This window comes from Agelaius tricolor, unplaced genomic scaffold (assembly GCF_023055355.1).
Source record: "Agelaius tricolor isolate 1412-34295 unplaced genomic scaffold, bAgeTri1.0.p SCAF_1, whole genome shotgun sequence".
Taxonomy (NCBI): Eukaryota; Metazoa; Chordata; class Aves; order Passeriformes; family Icteridae; genus Agelaius; species Agelaius tricolor.
This window is the reverse complement of record NW_027269261.1, coordinates 83,294,249-83,312,468: the sequence shown is the minus strand read 5'-3', so window position 1 is coordinate 83,312,468 and position 18,220 is coordinate 83,294,249. Positions and strand designations below refer to the sequence as shown.

The window sequence follows — 18,220 nt, the reverse complement described above, 5'->3', positions numbered from 1 at the left end:
GCCAAATGCCTATCCCAGAAAGCACCTCTCCCCACTGCTCATTTCCAGGGCTATAAATGTTATCCAGTCAACCTTAGAGTAAGGCAAACACGATATTTTGAGATGTTCAGTGGTGCTTTCATATCTGCTCAAAACATCACTGTTTAAAACCTCAAGAAAAACATGGGGGAAAATTGTGACTCCCTGAAAATGAAAGCCAATTCAACATGGGGCAGACATACCATGTATTTCAGGTTAGAGAATATAGCCCAAAAAGAGGTCAGATTAGAGAATATAGCCGAAAAAGAGCCCAGGTCAACTCTACACAGAACAAGAACAACATAATTTCTGCTTACAAAATACAGCTCTCAGCAATATTCCTGGAACCTCACTCATCAATTGAGGATATTGATTCTTTCTACCAATATTCCTTTCAGAAGAACCACATTGGTATTGAAATGTTCTGCAGCTGCTGCTGTTGCTTTGTATTCACCATCATGAGGCACAGTCCCATCACTCAGTACCTTAATTCAAGCAGTATCTCACATTTTCATTCACCACCCACTATAATCTTCTCATTTTCACTGCAGTCGGACAAGCAGAATAACCATGGTGAGATTGTCTTTTTAAAAGTCACCAAAAGTGTCACTCACACATAATTTTCATGTCTGTACAATGTTCATATCACTTACTGACACACCCAAGAGATTAAAAAAGAGAAAATTTATTTGTTCATTATTCTAAGTTACCTTATATATGCCAATACATCAGAACACATTCTGTACATGGAAATGAACAAAAACCATGGAGAATTAATTTTAAGTTAGTTGGTGGATAGTGCGTAGGAGGAATCACCTTTATGTTCCTATAAACATGGCTACATTAGATCACATGAAAAGCACATTTACACAACTACACTTTCTCCATCAGTGGCCAAAGAAGGACTTCTACTGACTGCTGGAGCCCAAAAATGAGATGCAAAGCAAAAATTTTTAAAACTTTTGCTGAAGAGATGCTTTCAGACAAAAAGGAGTAATTGTGATGATACAGCTAACCACTATTATCTAGCAACACAGAAGAAAAGATGTTTGAAAAAAAATAATCATCTTTCTTATTAGACCTTGAGATGGAAGTTGGAAAAACCAGATCAGTTTTAGGTTTAAGTTTTTATATTGGTGTCTCCATTTTCAAAAAGCACAAAGATGCGATTTGTTTTAAAGAAACACTGGGAGTTAATGGAGATCAGCAACACAGCCTTCATCTCTACACTCCCTGACTTATGCATAAATATCTCTCCTTACCCTCTCCCTAAGTGATCTGTATTAACAGTAATTTCCTTTTATTACAACCACTTTATTCATCCTTTTGCTTTATCCTCCTGCCAGACAACTCCAACAAGTTACATACTTCACAGGAGAGAAGTGTGTAGCAGATATATAGTATGGCAGGGGGCAGGATACACAGGTCCATGGAGGTCCCAGACAGCACACACTAGCTTGCCTAAATTTCTGGAAGATGGATTATATATGACTTACTAGAAATGAACTATGAACGTTATTAAGTACAGGATATATATTCTCATCTGCAAAAAAGTTTTCAGTATAAGTTTCCTTAATTTTTAAGTACAAGTTACAGCCATCTCAAGCCAATCACAAAATACGGTCATACAAAAGAGCACACTATCAGACTTCATCAGATTTCAGTAGATTCAACATTTAGTGCAGGTGAACATTACATAGGAGCTCCTATACAAGAGGAAAACCAAACAAATACAAAATTTGCTAATGAAATCTATTGGTATGGTCAGGACTACAGAGCACACTACTCGGCACGCAGGACATTTGTTACAAAGAACCTTTGTACATTACTTTTCACGAACACTTTAGCAAAGGTGCCAAAAGCAAAAAAAAAACTCCACATGAAGATATTTCTATTGCTACAACTACTGGAGAATTAATTGCTTTGTTAGGAGGTGCTGGTTTTCTTCTGCAGGCATTAGTGCTATAATGGCTAGTGATGATGAGCCAGCCGCAACACATCACAGCTGAGTAAAGCCCTTAGGCAGAGGAGGAATGAATTAGGGTCCCTCTCACTCTGCTTTCCCAGAACTTACAGAAACCTCATTAAACCCAACACCTGTGCTCCTCCAAGAAGAGGATCAATAAGTTTCTGAGTTAGACAGTTCCACTTCTTTACAGCCATAAAATACTGATGTGATGGACAGATTTCTCACATGGGACAAATGCACATACACGGACCTCACAGGGAGATCCCACAAAGTTCACGCAGATTTATGGTAGGGTGCAACCAACTAAAATTCCTAACTCACTGGAAACAGTTTCATGCTCTCTCCTCAGAAAAGCAATTTTTTAATTTTTTTTTTCTGACAAGGCAGAATTAAGGATTTCTTTGACAGTACTCTGGTAGTACTCCAGCGCCAGACAAAGCCTTTTCCAGAGCGGAGCCGGGAGCGGTGCCCGGGGAGGAGTCCCCCGGGCAGGAGACCCCCGGGCACGGCGGGCAGATGGAGCCCGGCGGGCCCCGCTCCCGCCCTGCAAACAGCGCCCTTCGGGGCGGGGAACGACTCCCGGCCGCTGACCGGGCGCCCTTAAACGCCCGAACGCGGTTGCAAAAAGCCACCACAACCCGGCGGTACCCGCGGTGCCCCAGTCCCGGCTCGGGGGAGAAGGGAGGACGCCGGTCTCCCCTGGGCGGGCTCTCCTCTGCCCCACTACACACACCCAACCCCGCGGCCAGCACCTTTTCGAAGAGAGGACCGGCACCTGCCGACCTTCCCTTGGCCTCCACTCTCGCTCACCTGGAACTCCAGCCCGTAAATCACCGGCGCGTCGTCCTCCATCGCGACCCCCCCAGCCCAGCCAGGCAGCCGCCGTCGCGTCCGATGCTTTTTGACCCTCGGCGCGGCCCGTCGTTGGCCGCTTCCGGGAGCTGCGCGCGCGCAGCCCCGCCCGGCCCGGCCCGAGCGCAGGCGCAGTGCGGGAGGAGCAGCGCCGGACGCGGCGTAGGCAGCGCGGAGGTGACGGGACGGGACGGGACGGGATGGGAGGGGAGAGAACGGAGCGGGACGGAGCGGAGCGATCGCGCGACCTGAGGGTCATTCGGGTGGGCGGGTGCTCACTGGAGCTGTGCCTGGAGGGGGCCGTGGGGGAGGCCGGGCCCACCCCCACCGCGGGGTGTCCGGGCCGGCGCTGCCCCCGCCGGGCGCTGCCCCCGCCGGGCGCTGCCCCCGCCGAGAGCTGCCCCCGCCGAGAGCTGCCCCCGCCGAGAGCTGCCCCCGCCGAGAGCTGCCCCTGCCCAGCGCTGCCCCGGCTGAGCCCGGCCGTGCTCGGCAGCTGCACTGCTGACAGCCGGGAGCCCGCGCTGCGCTTTGCTGAAACCGGACCTAGCGGGTCCTTACGACCAGGAAAGCAAATGTTGAGTCGCTAGAATGGCTTGTCCGGGGATGCTGGGGAGGTCCCACACCTGGAGGAGTTTAAGGGCAGGTTGGATGGGGCTCTGAGCAATCTGGTGCAGTGGAAGGTGTCCCTGCCCATGGTGGGGGGTTTGGAATCAGATGATCTTGTAAGGTCTCCTTCCAAACCAAACCATTCTCTGATACCATTCTATGATACTGTTTCATGTGTGTTTAGTGGGAGGCATTTGGTTTTCAATCTCAATAGTTTTACGACCTGTAGAAAAGATAAAGAGAAAATATTTTCAGAATTGATTCTGTGATTAGACATTTAATGAAAAATGTCAAAGGGAAGATGTGAAATAGTGAAATCATTATTTTTTAAAGGAAGAATTTTACTATGGTATATTTACTAAAATACTTTGGTATTTTACTTTTGTATGGTACTTAAGAGTTTTGCTATGGCACCTGAGCAATATACAAACAATAAAACTAATTCTTGTTTTGGTGGGGGCTTCTCCTTTTTCAGTTACTATGGAGAATAATGAAAGCAATGCTAAGGATGCAAAGAGCGCCTCAGGTGAAGATGACAGCAGAGACATAGTTCAGCAGAAAACTCAGGAAGAAATTCTCTTTCATGAGGAAACCATTGACCTTGGTGGAGATGAATTTGAGTCTGAAGGGAATGAAACTGTATCAGAGGACTCAAATAATTTTGTAGATAAACTTAATGAGCAAATGATGGAGAGCGTCATTATTTCAGATTCCCCAAACAATAGTGAAGATGACACAGGTGAACTTGGTTGTCTTCAGGAGATAGTAGACCAAATAGAAGCTAAAGATAATCAAAAAACACAGACAGAAGTGGATAAAGAAGAGTTTTTAAGTAATGAGAGTGAAACTGAGCATGAAGAAACTCCTAAAGACATTTCTGAGATTGGAACAGATGATCAGGCATCTTTAAAGGAAGACTCGATTCAGGAAGCAGTGAAGGAGGAACCAAAGCTGGGAAACAATGTTCCTGTTGAAACAAAACCAAATAATGTTGATGAAAGCACATCTGAGGACCAGATGTTGTCACCCAGTACTACCAAACCATCGTCTGAGGCTGAGCCCATTCCTGTGTGCACCATCTTCAGCCAGGCAAACAATGCTAGCTCCCAGCCACAGTTGTTCCTACCTGATGGTTTTGAGCCTCAGATGGTGAAATCTCCCAGTTTTAGTAGTATCATAGAGACTCCCGTGAAGTATAATCCACAGGTGGTTCAGCCAAGTCCCAGTCTAAGCAAGTTCTTTGGTGACACTGTTAACACCAATACTTTAGCTTCCGATTTTTTTGATTCATTCACGACATCCAATTTTATTTCTGTTAGTAATCCCAATGCAAGCTCTTCAGTTCCAGAACAAATGTCCTCTATTTCTAATGGTGGAGATGGTTCTTCATCTAACCCTGCTTTCCCTGTGCAAAATGGGAGACCTGAAACAGGTGGTCCCCCATCATCTCTAGAAATAAGTCAATCCCCCAAGCCATTCTCACAAATCCAAGCTGTGTTTGCTGGGAGTGATGACCCATTTGCCACAGCCTTAAATATGAGTGAACTAGATAGAAGAAATGATGCTTGGATTCCTAGTGAGGAGACAAGAAATGTTCTCATTTCAGTTGCCACACAACAATACAGCACTGTGTTCATAGACAAGGAGAATCTCACCATGCCTGGATTGAAATTCGATAATATCCAGGTAAGAGTCTATTACTGTGTCTTCCTCTGTGATTATATTTTAGAAATACTGTAGATCTGTCCAATAATCTGTATATCATAGTACTTCATATTGTTGCTGATGGTCACCTTGTGTGTATTACTTCAACCCTAATTAGAAAATGCAGTGTCACTGCTGCCTTGTAGGAGGAGGCTAAGACCAGATCTCGTTTATTCACAGTGACATTTGTTTGCTGCATTGAAAACCAGTGTTGACAGCTTCCATAGAAGCCAAAGCTGTTTGTATTTTTAAGTACTTTATTTCTGGTCCTCTGAGTTAGTAAGATAATAGTCACATTTGGAATATATACACACCCTCTAAGCTGTGCTACAGTCTAAGCAGACAGCTTTGTTTGTGGAATTCCCTGTTGTGATTGAGTGGGAAATTATTTCACTCGTGTTCACAGAGGTCTCAATAATGTTAACATTGCCTGAAATGGCATCATTTCTATCTTCCCCAAGTGATGGAAAGGTATAACCTCTAAGAAAGATTGAGTACTGCAGCAAGCTGCTGGCAAGGGATAACCCCAAAATTAAAAGACTAGAGGAGATCACAAAGCAAACAACATAGTAGTGAAAAGTAATTTTTGTCGTCTATCAATTTCTAACAGGTGAGAAGGCATAAAGCATTTTTTTTCAGAATTAGGGAAATTTTACTTACATGTATTCTCATGTAAGTACAGAATTTCTCATGAAGTAGTTTTATCCTGGCTGCTCAGCCAGGCTTACTATCATGATGTTTTGGTTTTTTTCTTGAAACAGGCTAATCCTACTCTTTGATATCTATGCCTCTGGATAATAGAATTGTTGTGTAGATAGATGGTGTTGAGAGTTTGGATGCTTTAATCCTTAATTATGCATAACAAAGACCATCAGTCAATAGTCAAATACAAGCAGAGAGCAGTCTGCACTAACTTCCCAATCTGCAGGAGCTATCAGAAGAGTTTCTGGAGTGAATCAGGTCCAGACTTCTAGAGGAATTGTCTGAAAAATCTTGGGTTTCTGTCACAAGCTATAAATACCATGCCACACTGCTGCTGCTTCTTGGGTTTGCTTTATCTTAAAACATTAGTTTGTTATCACAGAGCCAAATAATTAGCATGAAAGAAAACACTATAACAGGAAGCTATTCCTCCTCCAGTTGTACCCAAAATATCCCTTAGACCTTGATGAGTTATTCCAGTGTGTACACTTTCTCTCCTGACAGCTAATCAGTTAGACAGATGGAGTGATCCCTTCTGCAGTCTCCAAGGATGATGGTCTCCTTTTTGCAAGCTTCCTTTTTTACAATAGTTCTCTTTTACCTTCCTCAGTCAGGGATTAAAGGCTTGTTTCTGCTGATGAGCCCCTAAATCTGGGCATGTGCAAATATGCAGATCTACCATTTAGTACATAATTGAAGGGAAGATGTTTGACAATGTCCATGTAATGTAAAGACCTGATGTAAAATCATCAATGGCATTAAAGGAAATCCTGATGTTTTCTTCATTGTCTATAATTTATAAGAGTTTCATAGACATGTCCACAGGGAAAAGCTCTGAAGTGCTTATGTTTAGAAAACTTTCCTCACTTTCAGTTACTGCTTTTCAGTGGCCTGAGTTCATGCCTTGACTAATTTGACATTCCCTGGTTTGGTATCATTGTTCCATAGTATTGCAAATTGTGTATTTAACTTTGTAATTGTAGAGTGCTTGAAATGTCAACTGAAACATTGTGGGAGGTATAGTTTCAATGTTAAAGTAGCTTCCCACAAGGGTCATTACAGCTTTGGTATGAATAGTTTGCTAATGCTGAATGTTGATGCAAGATGTTAAACCAAGCTACCTGTAGTGGACAGGTAAGTTGGTTGAAAAATGCGTTTGCAGTGAGTGAATTCTAAGTGTGCTTCAGGGAAGGACTGAAATTTCACATTATATGTATTGACAAGCTTGGGACTTTATTTTTTGCCCTGCTTGCTCAGGAAGTATATTGTAAGACAAGTCTTATGTCAATAAATCACACCAAGAAAAATACTGAATTACTTATTTCAGCTACATGCTACTTTTTGACAATCATTTAAAAAACATTGTGACAATCATTTAAAAAACATTTTACCACATTGGGTTGTGGTAAAGATGGTAAAGGTTATCTGTAGCAGCAATGTCCAAGTGTCAGAACAAATCTGAGTACTGCTTTTTATGTTCTTTCCATTATGCCTTTTTTTCATGAGTTGCTCTCTTCTGTCATTGTCCTTTGTTTCATTACATTCATTTTTACTGTTTCCTACACCAAAGGACTGTTGGATCCAAAGTACTGTTGGGGGGGATTTAAAAAATCTTCTGTATTTATGTAATTTTGCACATGCTGTCTTTTCTTAATTCTTTGGACTCTTCTGTCAGGCAGATCTGTTGTTTATTCATAGGGTAAGTGACATCATTAGAGGTAAAAAATTTCCATGTAGTGAAACAGTAGTTCTCATTTCTTAAGAAGCTAGACAGAAAACACAAATATACTTCCCAGCACTGTCCATGGAGAAAGTTGAAACACTTAATGTCAATTGTGTTTTTCATTGCTAAACGCTGTTGTTATTATATGCAGTTCACTCTCTTTTTAGGCAAACAGCTATTGAGCTCAGATAGCCCAGTTTCTCTGACTGATGCCTGCAGCTAGTTCTTTTGAAATTTATAACACTTGTTGAAGGGTTGCTGTTTACTTTGGCTTATGATCTCTCAAAGTTTATTTTCTGTGGATATTTAAGGCTAACTTACCGTGTGCATGTTTATTTTTGATCAATAGATTGTACCTTTCAATGTTAACGTACATTACAAAAACCTGTAAAACTTTCTGGTTTTTAGAAGATCTTTGAGGAATATTTAGTAAGATCTGTGAATGAAAATAGTATAAAAAGGAAATAAATCTGAATGTGTCAATGCTGACTGAAACCTATACATAGAAGAAAATATAGCAAATTATGTGGAGTACATGTAGAAGTTTTCATTCCAATGCTGTATATACACATGCAGTTATATTTATTACACATGTAACATACTGGAAAATTTGTATTTCTCTAGAGGAAAGAACTCTTTTGCTCAGTTTTAATTCTACATTTTATTTTGCTGAAATAATGTTTTAAATAGTCTTGTTATCTGCTTTCTTTTTCTGTTGCATGAACACCAAGGGAGATGCAGTAAAAGACCTAATGCTTCGCTTCTTGGGGGAGCAGGCTGCAGTGAAGAGACAAGTTTTAAATGCCAACTCAGTAGAGCAGTCATTTGTAGGCTTAAAACAGCTAATTGTAAGTAACAATCATCATATAATATATATTTAATATTGTGTTTCTCTCAAGATAAGTGGGAGCTACCGACTGAGGAAAAACTGGGGGAAAAAACTGTGTTAGTCTATTCCTGACCCTTCAGTAGTACTAACCAAACTACAATAGTCTTTAATGGGAATGACACTGGGGTTTAACTATTTGGGTTGAAATCACATAGTAAACATTTTTTTTATGTGCATAAGTTACAAAAAATTATTTTAAGTGACTGTGAGTTTTTATGTAATACAAATGGTTGCGAAACAGATTTTAATAATGTTTTTGTTTACATGTGTATGTACTTACATTTTCACCTTTGTGTTTTACAAAAAGACATAGAAATTGTAAATGGCAAGCCAAACTGGTATGATAATTTCAACTACCTGGTTTTTTACTTCAGTGCAGAAAACTAAAGCAAATTACTTCCAGAGGAAAGCTTAACCTAATCCTTTCATTAACATAAATATTTCTGTTCTGAAAACAGTTGTGTCTAGCAGCCTTGTAACCCTTGCCTTGTTCCTTTAACCATTGTCTTCCTGTGCAGAATTCGTTACTATTACATACATGACTGAGCCTTCTTTAATCTGATGACGTAACAAGATGTTTTGGATTTACTTTATTTTTGAAAAAATGGATTAAAAATTGCTGAGGAAAAGTAGTGAAAAATTATCAGGACATGCTGTATTTAGTATTTAACATCCTTTAATTTAATCGTGCGACTTTACATGTAAAGCTCCAAAAGAGATTATTTTTTTTGTCATGTTAGGAATAGTCTAGGAGATCTCAACAAGCACTGTTAAAGGAATTCAGAGGAAATTTTAGAAACTAAACATGAAAAGACAGATTGTGATCTCCACCTTAGACACGTTTTTCTGTCTATCTCAATGTTTTGCTTGACTTGAGAGAGGAAAAAATTCTTATGCAAAAGTCTTGTACCCATCAGTGTCTTAAGTAGCAAAAAGCTTTTTTTCCCACACTTACTGTGCATCTTCCAGAAGAGAATTTTTGATGTGTGGGAAATACTTTCCTATTTAGCCTGGTAGTGGTGTCTGTGCAAGATGTTCTTCTATGGTGCAGACCATCTTGTACCTTAAATTACAATGCTGGTGCTGCTGATACTGTTTTTGCTTTGAGCCTGCTCTTAAGCATCAGAAGAGTTGTGTTAAAGCTTTTAGGCCCAAGGCCGTGAAGCTAGGAGGCAGTCTGCAGCTGTAGGATATTTTGTTACTTACGGTATTTATGGTTACTTACGTTACTTACAGGTTTTTTTTTTAAAAAAAACCTTGCCATATTTAGAATGGTGGGGTTTTTTATAAAATAGAAACCATTCGGGTAGAAGTTAGAATGTTCTTTGGTTTTCAAGGCTTTCAGTCATTAGCTGTTAGTTGGTTTTGAGTATGCAAAATAACTTTCTCAGTTTCATTTGTAGAACTCCTTTCTTTTTATGATGAGAATTAGTTGGTCTTTTTTTGCTCCCTTGCAAACATTGCATTTCTTCTTAAAGTCTACATGTGGGAAATTTATTTCTGATTGACTAGAGTCTTGAAAGTTAAAGGGATTTCAGACTTTAAAACATTAAAATCCTATGCTAGATGATATTAACTAAAAAGATAATGCTTTTTACCTACATAATAGGCCAGAATGACTTATAACAACTACTCTGTTACTACTCACTTTGTTTATGAGAGAATTTGTGACCTAAAATGTTCAGCAAAGAAATCTTTTAATGCAAAGGACAACTTACAGACAATATTTATCTTAAGATCTAGTTAAAAACTAGTGAATATTTGGAATATTGCTGTGCAGTTTCCATACAGTTAAGATTTTTCCTTAGCTGTTAATTTGGTATCCTTCTGTACCACACATGAACATGAGATTTCTTGTTACTCAGTTCAATCCCTTGCAGCAACTTAGAAGAGTGTATTTTGAATGCATTTGCAGTGCAGAAGAGAAATGCTTAGAATTAGGATAAATTTCACCTTCAGACTGATATCTGTTATTTAGGTGTTTACATGTGAGTTGTTGTCTGAACTCACAGTCAATAGAGACCTAGTAGTACAGTCCCTGATTCACAAGCTAAATTTAGATGGGTTTCCATCTCAAAGTCCCAACAATTATCACATGCTCTAGGAAGACACCAGTGACAGCTGAAACCAGAAGTGAATGTTTAGTCCTGTTATGAAGAAATTTGTTAGGATAAAATTCTCAGATGATCTTGGGCAAACTCCATTGTGTTATGGGGACAAAAAAAAAAAAAAAAAAAAAGGAAAAAATAAAAACAGTATTCTAAGCCTGTCTACTTCAGAGGAAACTGCTTCATTAGTGTCTAGTTATTTTTTTAATGCTGTGTGGATGGAAAAATATGCTCACCAGTATACCAAATTTTCAAACCATGGGTTTTCAGATGCAATTCTGAAGCTTTTCTATTCTACCATATGATTAATTCTGTTAGCTTATTTGGCTGTTTTAATAAATACAAATATACTGCTTCTACTTTCAAAGGCTATATCAGAAGTTCATTCCTTTGGTTGTTAATCAAAGGCATTCCAATCAGTCCTCCTTCAAAATCTTTCTTCTAATCAAAGCTAAAGTTGTTTACAATCATTTAAGTGTTTTGGTCTTATGTTGCTTTTTAAGTAATTTTTTTTTCCTTAATATTTGCTTCTTCTTCCCTGCTACTTTGTATGAGCAGACAGCCATGGCACTTCCACTTCTCAGATTTTCTTTTTAAAGGAAAAAATAACCCTTCTCTAATCATCTTGTCCTGGATGCCTTCATAATCCTCTTTGGAGCTCTTCTCAGACTCTCTCCCAGTTGAAGCTAACATCTTTTTGTTATCATTGCTCAGAACTCAGCACAGTACATTGTAAATGACACCACTTGCCTTGTGTTTTACCTTTTCTATTGTTCTGATACTGTAAATCATCTGGTCCCTGTTTAGTGATGTGTTCCTTACATATTGACAGTACCACCTCCTAGGTTACATCTACAAATGAAGATACCACCTCTTTTCACCAGGGCTACAGAGGAATACCTTATATTGGACTGTTTCCAGTGTGCATTCTCGAGTAGTACCTTCTCACATTCCTGTAAAAATTCCAGTAAAAAACATTTAAGTAAAAGCCCTTCTGTGGGTATGATGCAGTCAGTGCTTGCAGCAAAGAAAGTTGGAGACTGATGTCCTTTGGGGAGGATCATAATGCAGTCTGCAAAAGCTTCCTCAAGTACAACTAATGGTCCAAAAACAAAATTTATCAAGAAGTTGATAAGCTGAACTTCCAAAGGTGCACTTTTCTGATGAGATCACCAACAGTAGCATCATGTCTAAGAAGAATAATTTTTCACCAGGAACTGAACTCAAGCTGTTAGACTTGGTTAACAAAATTATTCAGCATCAATTTGATCAATTAAATTATTTGAATGAGATTTTTGCCAGTAAGCCAAAGATGGTTTATTGAACAACTGTTCTTTCACATTTTCAGTTTCTTCTCTGGGATGGGCAGCAGTGAATTGGAAATGCTCTACTGATAGCAAAACAATATGGAGGTGGTGTAGGTGAATTAGTTTTACAACATTAGGGCTTTAAAGAGATAAGGGGCTGCTGAAGCAGTTCTATACTATAATTCTATAATAATTTGTGAATAGAGTTATATATCTGTACTGGATAAGTTTTTATGTGTTTTAACTGAAAACAAAATCTGGGTTTTCAATTTCTAAAAAGTTTTAGCATCTGGCATAGGAATATGCATTTACTCTAGAGCAAATAAATGTAAGCAAGATCTTCTCATCACAATGTTGCTTTGTTTTACAGCAGCAAAAACAAGGTGTAAGCTGCAATTATGTTCTTGTTATTCCATATTTTAGACTGGTTTTTTACCCTCATTTGAACAAATAGTACAGTCTTGCTTACCAGAGGCCTTTCTGATGTTTTCAGTTGTAAGGTGTCTACAGACAGAGAAAAAAGCAGTCTTTCAGAGTTGTCATACTTAGAAAAAGTATCTTGTGTATCTTGCAGTGGCTGTATCTTGCCATTGTAAATAAGTAATGTTTCCTCTAAATATGGAATATTTACCCTCAAGCTGCTAGACCAAAAAAGGGTTACTAGCTACATTTTCTTAACTGATGTGTAGATGCTCTACCAATGTAATTTACAGAGGAGAAGCATGTCATAGCTAGTGGAGGAGGACATTTTAATCACTTTAATGGTGTTACAATGTCGAGTTAATGACTCCCTTTGAGTCTATTTTATAAAAGTCATATATTGTTACTTTTGCACATGAGTAATGTTGTGCTTTTGCATATATTTTTAAATATAACAAACCTGGATACAGTGGTATAACATACATATTCACTTTAATAAGTTATAAATTATCCTTAAAATAGGGGAGGGGATTGTTCTTTTGTTTCTAAATCAGTGAGCAATTTCCTACATTTTTATAGCTGATTTGAGAGAAGGTGGTAGAGGTACAAACTGTAAATGTGTGCTTTTGGGAAGAGGTTGCATTTCTGTACTAAGGAGCAGCTATTTATTGGATAAAATTTCAGTGGTTTTCCTGAGAGACTGAATGATGTTATAAATTGTCTTTGTGTATCAGAGGAGTTCCCTTTTCATCACTGAACACATTTTCTGTAGATTTCCAGTCTGCGTGCCTCTCTTTGCTTCACAGAAGAGTTACATTTGAAATCTGTTTTACTATGCAGTTTCCCTGTCTGTATGTAAACCTCCCCCAGGATTTCTGGGGTTTTTTGAAGAACAGAGAAGTTCTGCAAGGACTGATGCAGTGTCTGTTGGGTGGCTGATCTGCTTGGCCTAGCTTTGATGTATGTACAGCAGTTGGTACTGAAATGGTTTGGATTTTTAATTTTTGGTTAGATATTTATATATATAATACGGATTATATATCTAATATATTATATATATATAATATATTATATATATAATAATATATATATAAAATATATATATATAATACAGATTTTTTTTTTAATCCTTTCACTAGTTAAACATCTAGTCTAATAGTGTTTAAAAAGTACAGAAATCATGCTGGCTGGTGGCTTTCATTAGAAGAACAGCAGCTCCATACTTTTGAGGGGAGTGGAAAGATGATACTAAGATTGTGTGGAGAGTAGTTCTCTTCTTTCAGGCTGCTGCTGTGTTAGTGAACTATTTAGCAATAATATTTGGCTGATGGTATTATTTTTTCTTAGAGAAATTAGTGCTTTCACACAATTACAGCTGGACAACCATATCCTGATCATCACATAACAATTATTTTTGTCTTTGAGAATGTTCTTCAGTATTTTTTATGCTGTATCTGAAGCTGTAGTGTCTGTATTTGCTTTGGGTCTCTACTTAAAACTTACAAAATTTAGATGTAAGGAACCTGGATTTTAAGAACTGTGCAGTTGTAGACCATAGGAAGCACAAAAGTGACCTGTAAAGTTTTGAGGGATATTTGAAACAGATAAAGATTTCTGGTGGACTGGCAACTCTTAAGCCTGGTACAATTTGCCTAAGACAATAATTTGTCCAGTTAATGTCAAAATAGAGTTGTACTGCCAGCAGTCTTCTATTAAGCTTCCAGAGAGAATTATGCTTCATGACCAGCAGCCAGCTCTCATTTTGAAATAATTTCAAATATTCATCTTCAAGCAAAGACTGTTTTCACAATAATTGTCAGACTTGCTTCTCTTGGCTGTCTTGTTCGATAAAGTATTTTTTTGTCCATGCCTGAAATAGAATTTAAAAGATTGTAGCAACTGAGTTGGTCATAAGTGATATTTTTTGATCCTAACTCTCATTTGGGAAGACAAGTTGAGCAGTTCTAGTTTAGCAGTTTTTTAGTTTTTGTGTTTGCTCCTGTTCTAAGGATAATAAGAATTGTAGTTTGTCTCTCCAGAAGAGGAATGAATTTCAGGTAATCTATGCCAGTATCTTTCAGCTTTTCTAAGCTGATACAGGTAGATGTTGAAGGATATAATAATGCATTATCAATTCCTGCTCTTCCATAAGAAAGTAGATGGCTCAGAGTGTGCCATGCTGTTTCATGGTCTTGCTGTCAGCCAACTTTCACATTTCCAATGAAACTCAACTTTATCTGGCATCTGACAATGCAGAGAGGAGATGAGGTGGTTAGTGTGTGGTGATCTCTGTAGGGGCCTGTTTGCAGCCTGTGTGGCTGCAAAATGGAGGCCAGAAAATAAGAAAACTTTTCAGTTGTTGCTGCTGGTTTTTCAGTGTGACTGTTTGCTGTATTTCTAAAACAGTGGAGAGAAAATAATAAAATACTAGTTCAAGATTAGTATCTGGACTTTGCAAGCACCAATAAAAATGAATTTTATTCCTTCACATTTCATCAGACAGCATGATTATTTTATATTACAGTTATATTTTTTATGTATTAAGAAACTATTTGAAAAAAAATACTACTTTCAGGAATAGCATATATTTACTTTACAATGACCTGCTGGATACATGTCTCTTTAAAAACTCCTCTGTATAATAGAAAAGTATAATAGTTAAAACCTGTGAAGCATTAATCTATGTTTTAAGTTTTTGGTTTGTTGCATCAGACTATACAAGGCAGAAACATTGGGATATTTCTGTTGAAAAACTGATTAACAGTGTGAGACTACAGTTCGATTTGTCTAACTAGGAATGTCTTTGTTCTATGATTAAAAAAAAATTAAGAGTATTTTGAAATTAGTAATTCAGTGGAAATTCAAATGTTTGTGTTTTGTAGGTGTAACAGTTGTTATTGTTCTGAAATTACAATTTTTGCATTGTATTCTTCCTTGTTCTTTGTTTTTGATTAATAGGAATTTTGTATCCTGGACAATACTAAAAGTTTTTCTGCATGAAGTGAACTGTACTAGGGGTTATAATCTGAGATACTGAAGTCAGTGAGATGAGAATGGGCATTGAATGCTTTATGACTGTAGAGTACCTTCAATATTATTGATAATGCCTGGCTGGTAATTTTTTCTCCTTTTTTAGGAGAAAACAAAGTTGGGAATATTATAGTATATTCATTTATATAATCAAAGATGATATAGCTTTAAGTTTAGAATTCCATATGGTATTGTATATTCTTTTGTTTTAGTGACCTGGTGATGTTAATACTTGATTTCCCTTTTTGCCTAATTAGACATGCAGCTTTGACAAATGACATTCTGCTTCTCACCAGCCAGCTCTCCTGACCTTGTCATTATTACTGATGGGTACATGTTGCTGCTGCAGGCAAAATCAGCAGTTGTGCATTTTAGGGACTTGATGATTTTGCTACGTATTCTTTTCTTCTTCCCAGAGCAGTAAAAACTGGAGGGCAGCAGTTGACTTGTGTGGGCGGCTTCTAACTGCACATGGTCAAGGCTATAAAAAAAGTGGACTGCCTGCTAGCCATACAACAGATTCTTTACAGGTATGTTTAAATATGCTCTTGTCACTTTTTTATCAACAATATTCATAGTGGCATTTTTTTTTAACAGGATCAAACTCCTTTTCCCAATTGTAACATAGAAACTGAGGTTATTTAAGTATTTTAGCAAGACATTTTTTCTGTTTGCTTATGTAAAGTAGGCCTTCATTTAAAACAAACTTACTTTTTTAAGGAAAATCCAATCTTGATTCTATGTTTTTAAAGGTTTTTACACTAGTAAAATGGAATATGTTTTGTTGTTTTGAAAGACTCATTCCTCTAAAGTTCACGGAACTATCTAGATTGTGAACTTTGTAGTAAGATTCTACATGTTAGAAATGTGTTCATGTGTTCATTTATTAATCCCAATTAATAGAATATTGCAAGTGATTCAGATGTTACCAGATGAGAACTCATGTTTTTGACCCTGGTGATTTTAAAGCTCATGGTTTTTCACCAAAAGATTTTAAGGATACCGTAAAGTTGGAAAAGCAGTTAAAATACCAGATTCATAATTGGTACATACTAACTCATTTCAAAGAGAGATTTTCCAGTTTTGAGGCAGACTAGTTTTTAAACTTCATCTTCAAAATCTTGAATAAACCTTGTTTATCTCTACAAACGATTAAACATCGGTCCTCTGAGCTTTGTTTTAATGATTTGATGAAAAGTACTGTGTAAAAGAGCAGGTAAGTATAAATCCTGATTCTTTTCAGTAACAGAGAAACTCTTTACTCAGCTTTTATCAGAAAAAATTGAAAAGTTGAAATTGTATTGGATGTGGCTTTTGATAGAAGCTAATAACAGACTTTGTCTTTCCCTTTTTTTATATGTATCAATTTTTAGCTGTGGTTTGTGAGACTAGCACTTCTGGTAAAACTGGATCTGTTCCAAAATGCAGAAATGGAATTTGAACCATTTGGAAATTTGGACCAGCCTGATCTTTATTATGAATACTACCCCAACGTATACCCTGGACGTAAAGGTAAAAGACTTGATTTATGAAATGCTTTTCTTTTATTCCCTTTTTAACAGTCATTATAAAATACTGGTTGGATTCAGGTGGTGTTTAAAGCTAAAGCATTGGAGAGCTATGGATTATGTTGGTTTTGGTTTGGTTTTTTTCCCCAGAAGAACATGATTGATTAGTACATTAAAGTATTGCTCATACTGTTAGCGTTCAGAAACACATAATCACAAAATTGATTATATGTAGGTGATTTTATTGAAGAACTCTGGGTGTCAGGGGCTACCAACCCAAATCTGACTCTGCCATGGGTTCGGGATGAACGTGTTTTTATATTCTGTTTAATTTTATATTTTTTATATATTTATATATTTTTATATTTTATATTCTGTTTAATTTATATTCTGTATAATTTTCATGTTAATTATTAAACTTATATTGTTCTATTGTATACATAGATTTCAGCCAAGCATGGCTCCTCGTGGCCCCCCTTAAATTTCTAACATAGTTTCTCATGATTCTTCTTATGATTATGCAATGATTATATTTAATTACTAAACAATCATCACATCTAACAATTATATCATTTATCACACTGCTTATGCAGGTGCAATGATCTGGCAAAACACACAGCCTAACATTTTCAGAGTCTATCTTTAACATTTTCCAGGGCCCCACTATCATTAGTGGGGGTAGTGATAAGAAGTAACAACAGGTAGAGCAATATAGGTAGGCAGTGTATTTCATGATGCTGCTAGAGAGGAATGTTTTAACAAGTAAATATAATGTTTTAGTTCTATGATACTGAAATTAAATACTACCAAACTCAAATAGTTCATTTTACTCAAAACCAGGATTGAAAGATGATGAGAGAGTTTGTGGAAACAGACTCTATAAGATTTTTTCTCTTCAGTTCATCCAGGTAGTATCACTATGCTATTTTTAATACTTATACACCCATATGCTACTGCAGGTGTTATTTCCTGGTTTATAGGATTAAAGGAAAAAAAACTATATTTGGAAGTAATTTAATAATTCTCCTTAATTGAAACGTGATTAAATATAGTATTATTTGCTAAATAATTGAAAATAAGTAAAAATCAGAGATTTACTGTGTATCTCATTATTGAAGAAAACAAAAACAACACCAGCTTCAATTCTTTTTAAGCAGTTTGTCTCATGTTACAAATGCACTACTTCCCACTGCTCCAAAGAGCCCACAGGTTAGCCACATAGTTCCACTACTCAGGATATTCTAGCTCTCCAGAAGTCTGGGTTTGAAAAATTGCTATTTTTAAGAGCAATTTTACTCTTGTTCAGGCTATTTTGAAACTTTATTTTCTATATATGTGTTATTTAGAAAAGAATAACTCTCTGATGCAAGTACGCTCTTGAGTG

General features: G+C 37.4%; 2 protein-coding genes across 4 annotated transcripts in view; one reads left to right on the top strand and one right to left on the bottom strand.

The window, feature by feature from the left end:
* Nucleotides 1-2,929, bottom strand: part of EIPR1 (EARP complex and GARP complex interacting protein 1) — a 74,042-nt gene extending 71,113 nt beyond the window's left edge. Inside the window, exon 1 of the mRNA XM_071441410.1 lies at nt 2,798-2,929. Within this exon, the coding sequence (XP_071297511.1) occupies nt 2,798-2,839 (42 nt within the window). The 5' untranslated portion in view covers nt 2,840-2,929. The remainder of the gene's footprint in view (nt 1-2,797) is intronic.
* TRAPPC12 (trafficking protein particle complex subunit 12) overlaps nt 2,930-18,220 on the top strand; it is a 49,230-nt gene continuing 33,939 nt past the window's right edge. The window contains exons 1-5 of one of the 3 annotated variants that reach the window (XM_071441383.1): nt 2,930-3,016; nt 3,921-5,131; nt 8,306-8,422; nt 15,745-15,858; nt 16,702-16,840. In XM_071441383.1, coding sequence (XP_071297484.1) covers nt 3,926-5,131; nt 8,306-8,422; nt 15,745-15,858; nt 16,702-16,840 — 1,576 coding nt within the window. In that variant the 5' untranslated portion in view covers nt 2,930-3,016; nt 3,921-3,925. Of the gene's footprint in view, nt 3,103-3,244; nt 3,414-3,920; nt 5,132-8,305; nt 8,423-15,744; nt 15,859-16,701; nt 16,841-18,220 lie in introns of those variants that run through there. The other 2 variants (XM_071441391.1, XM_071441398.1) reach the window with 2 other exon arrangements.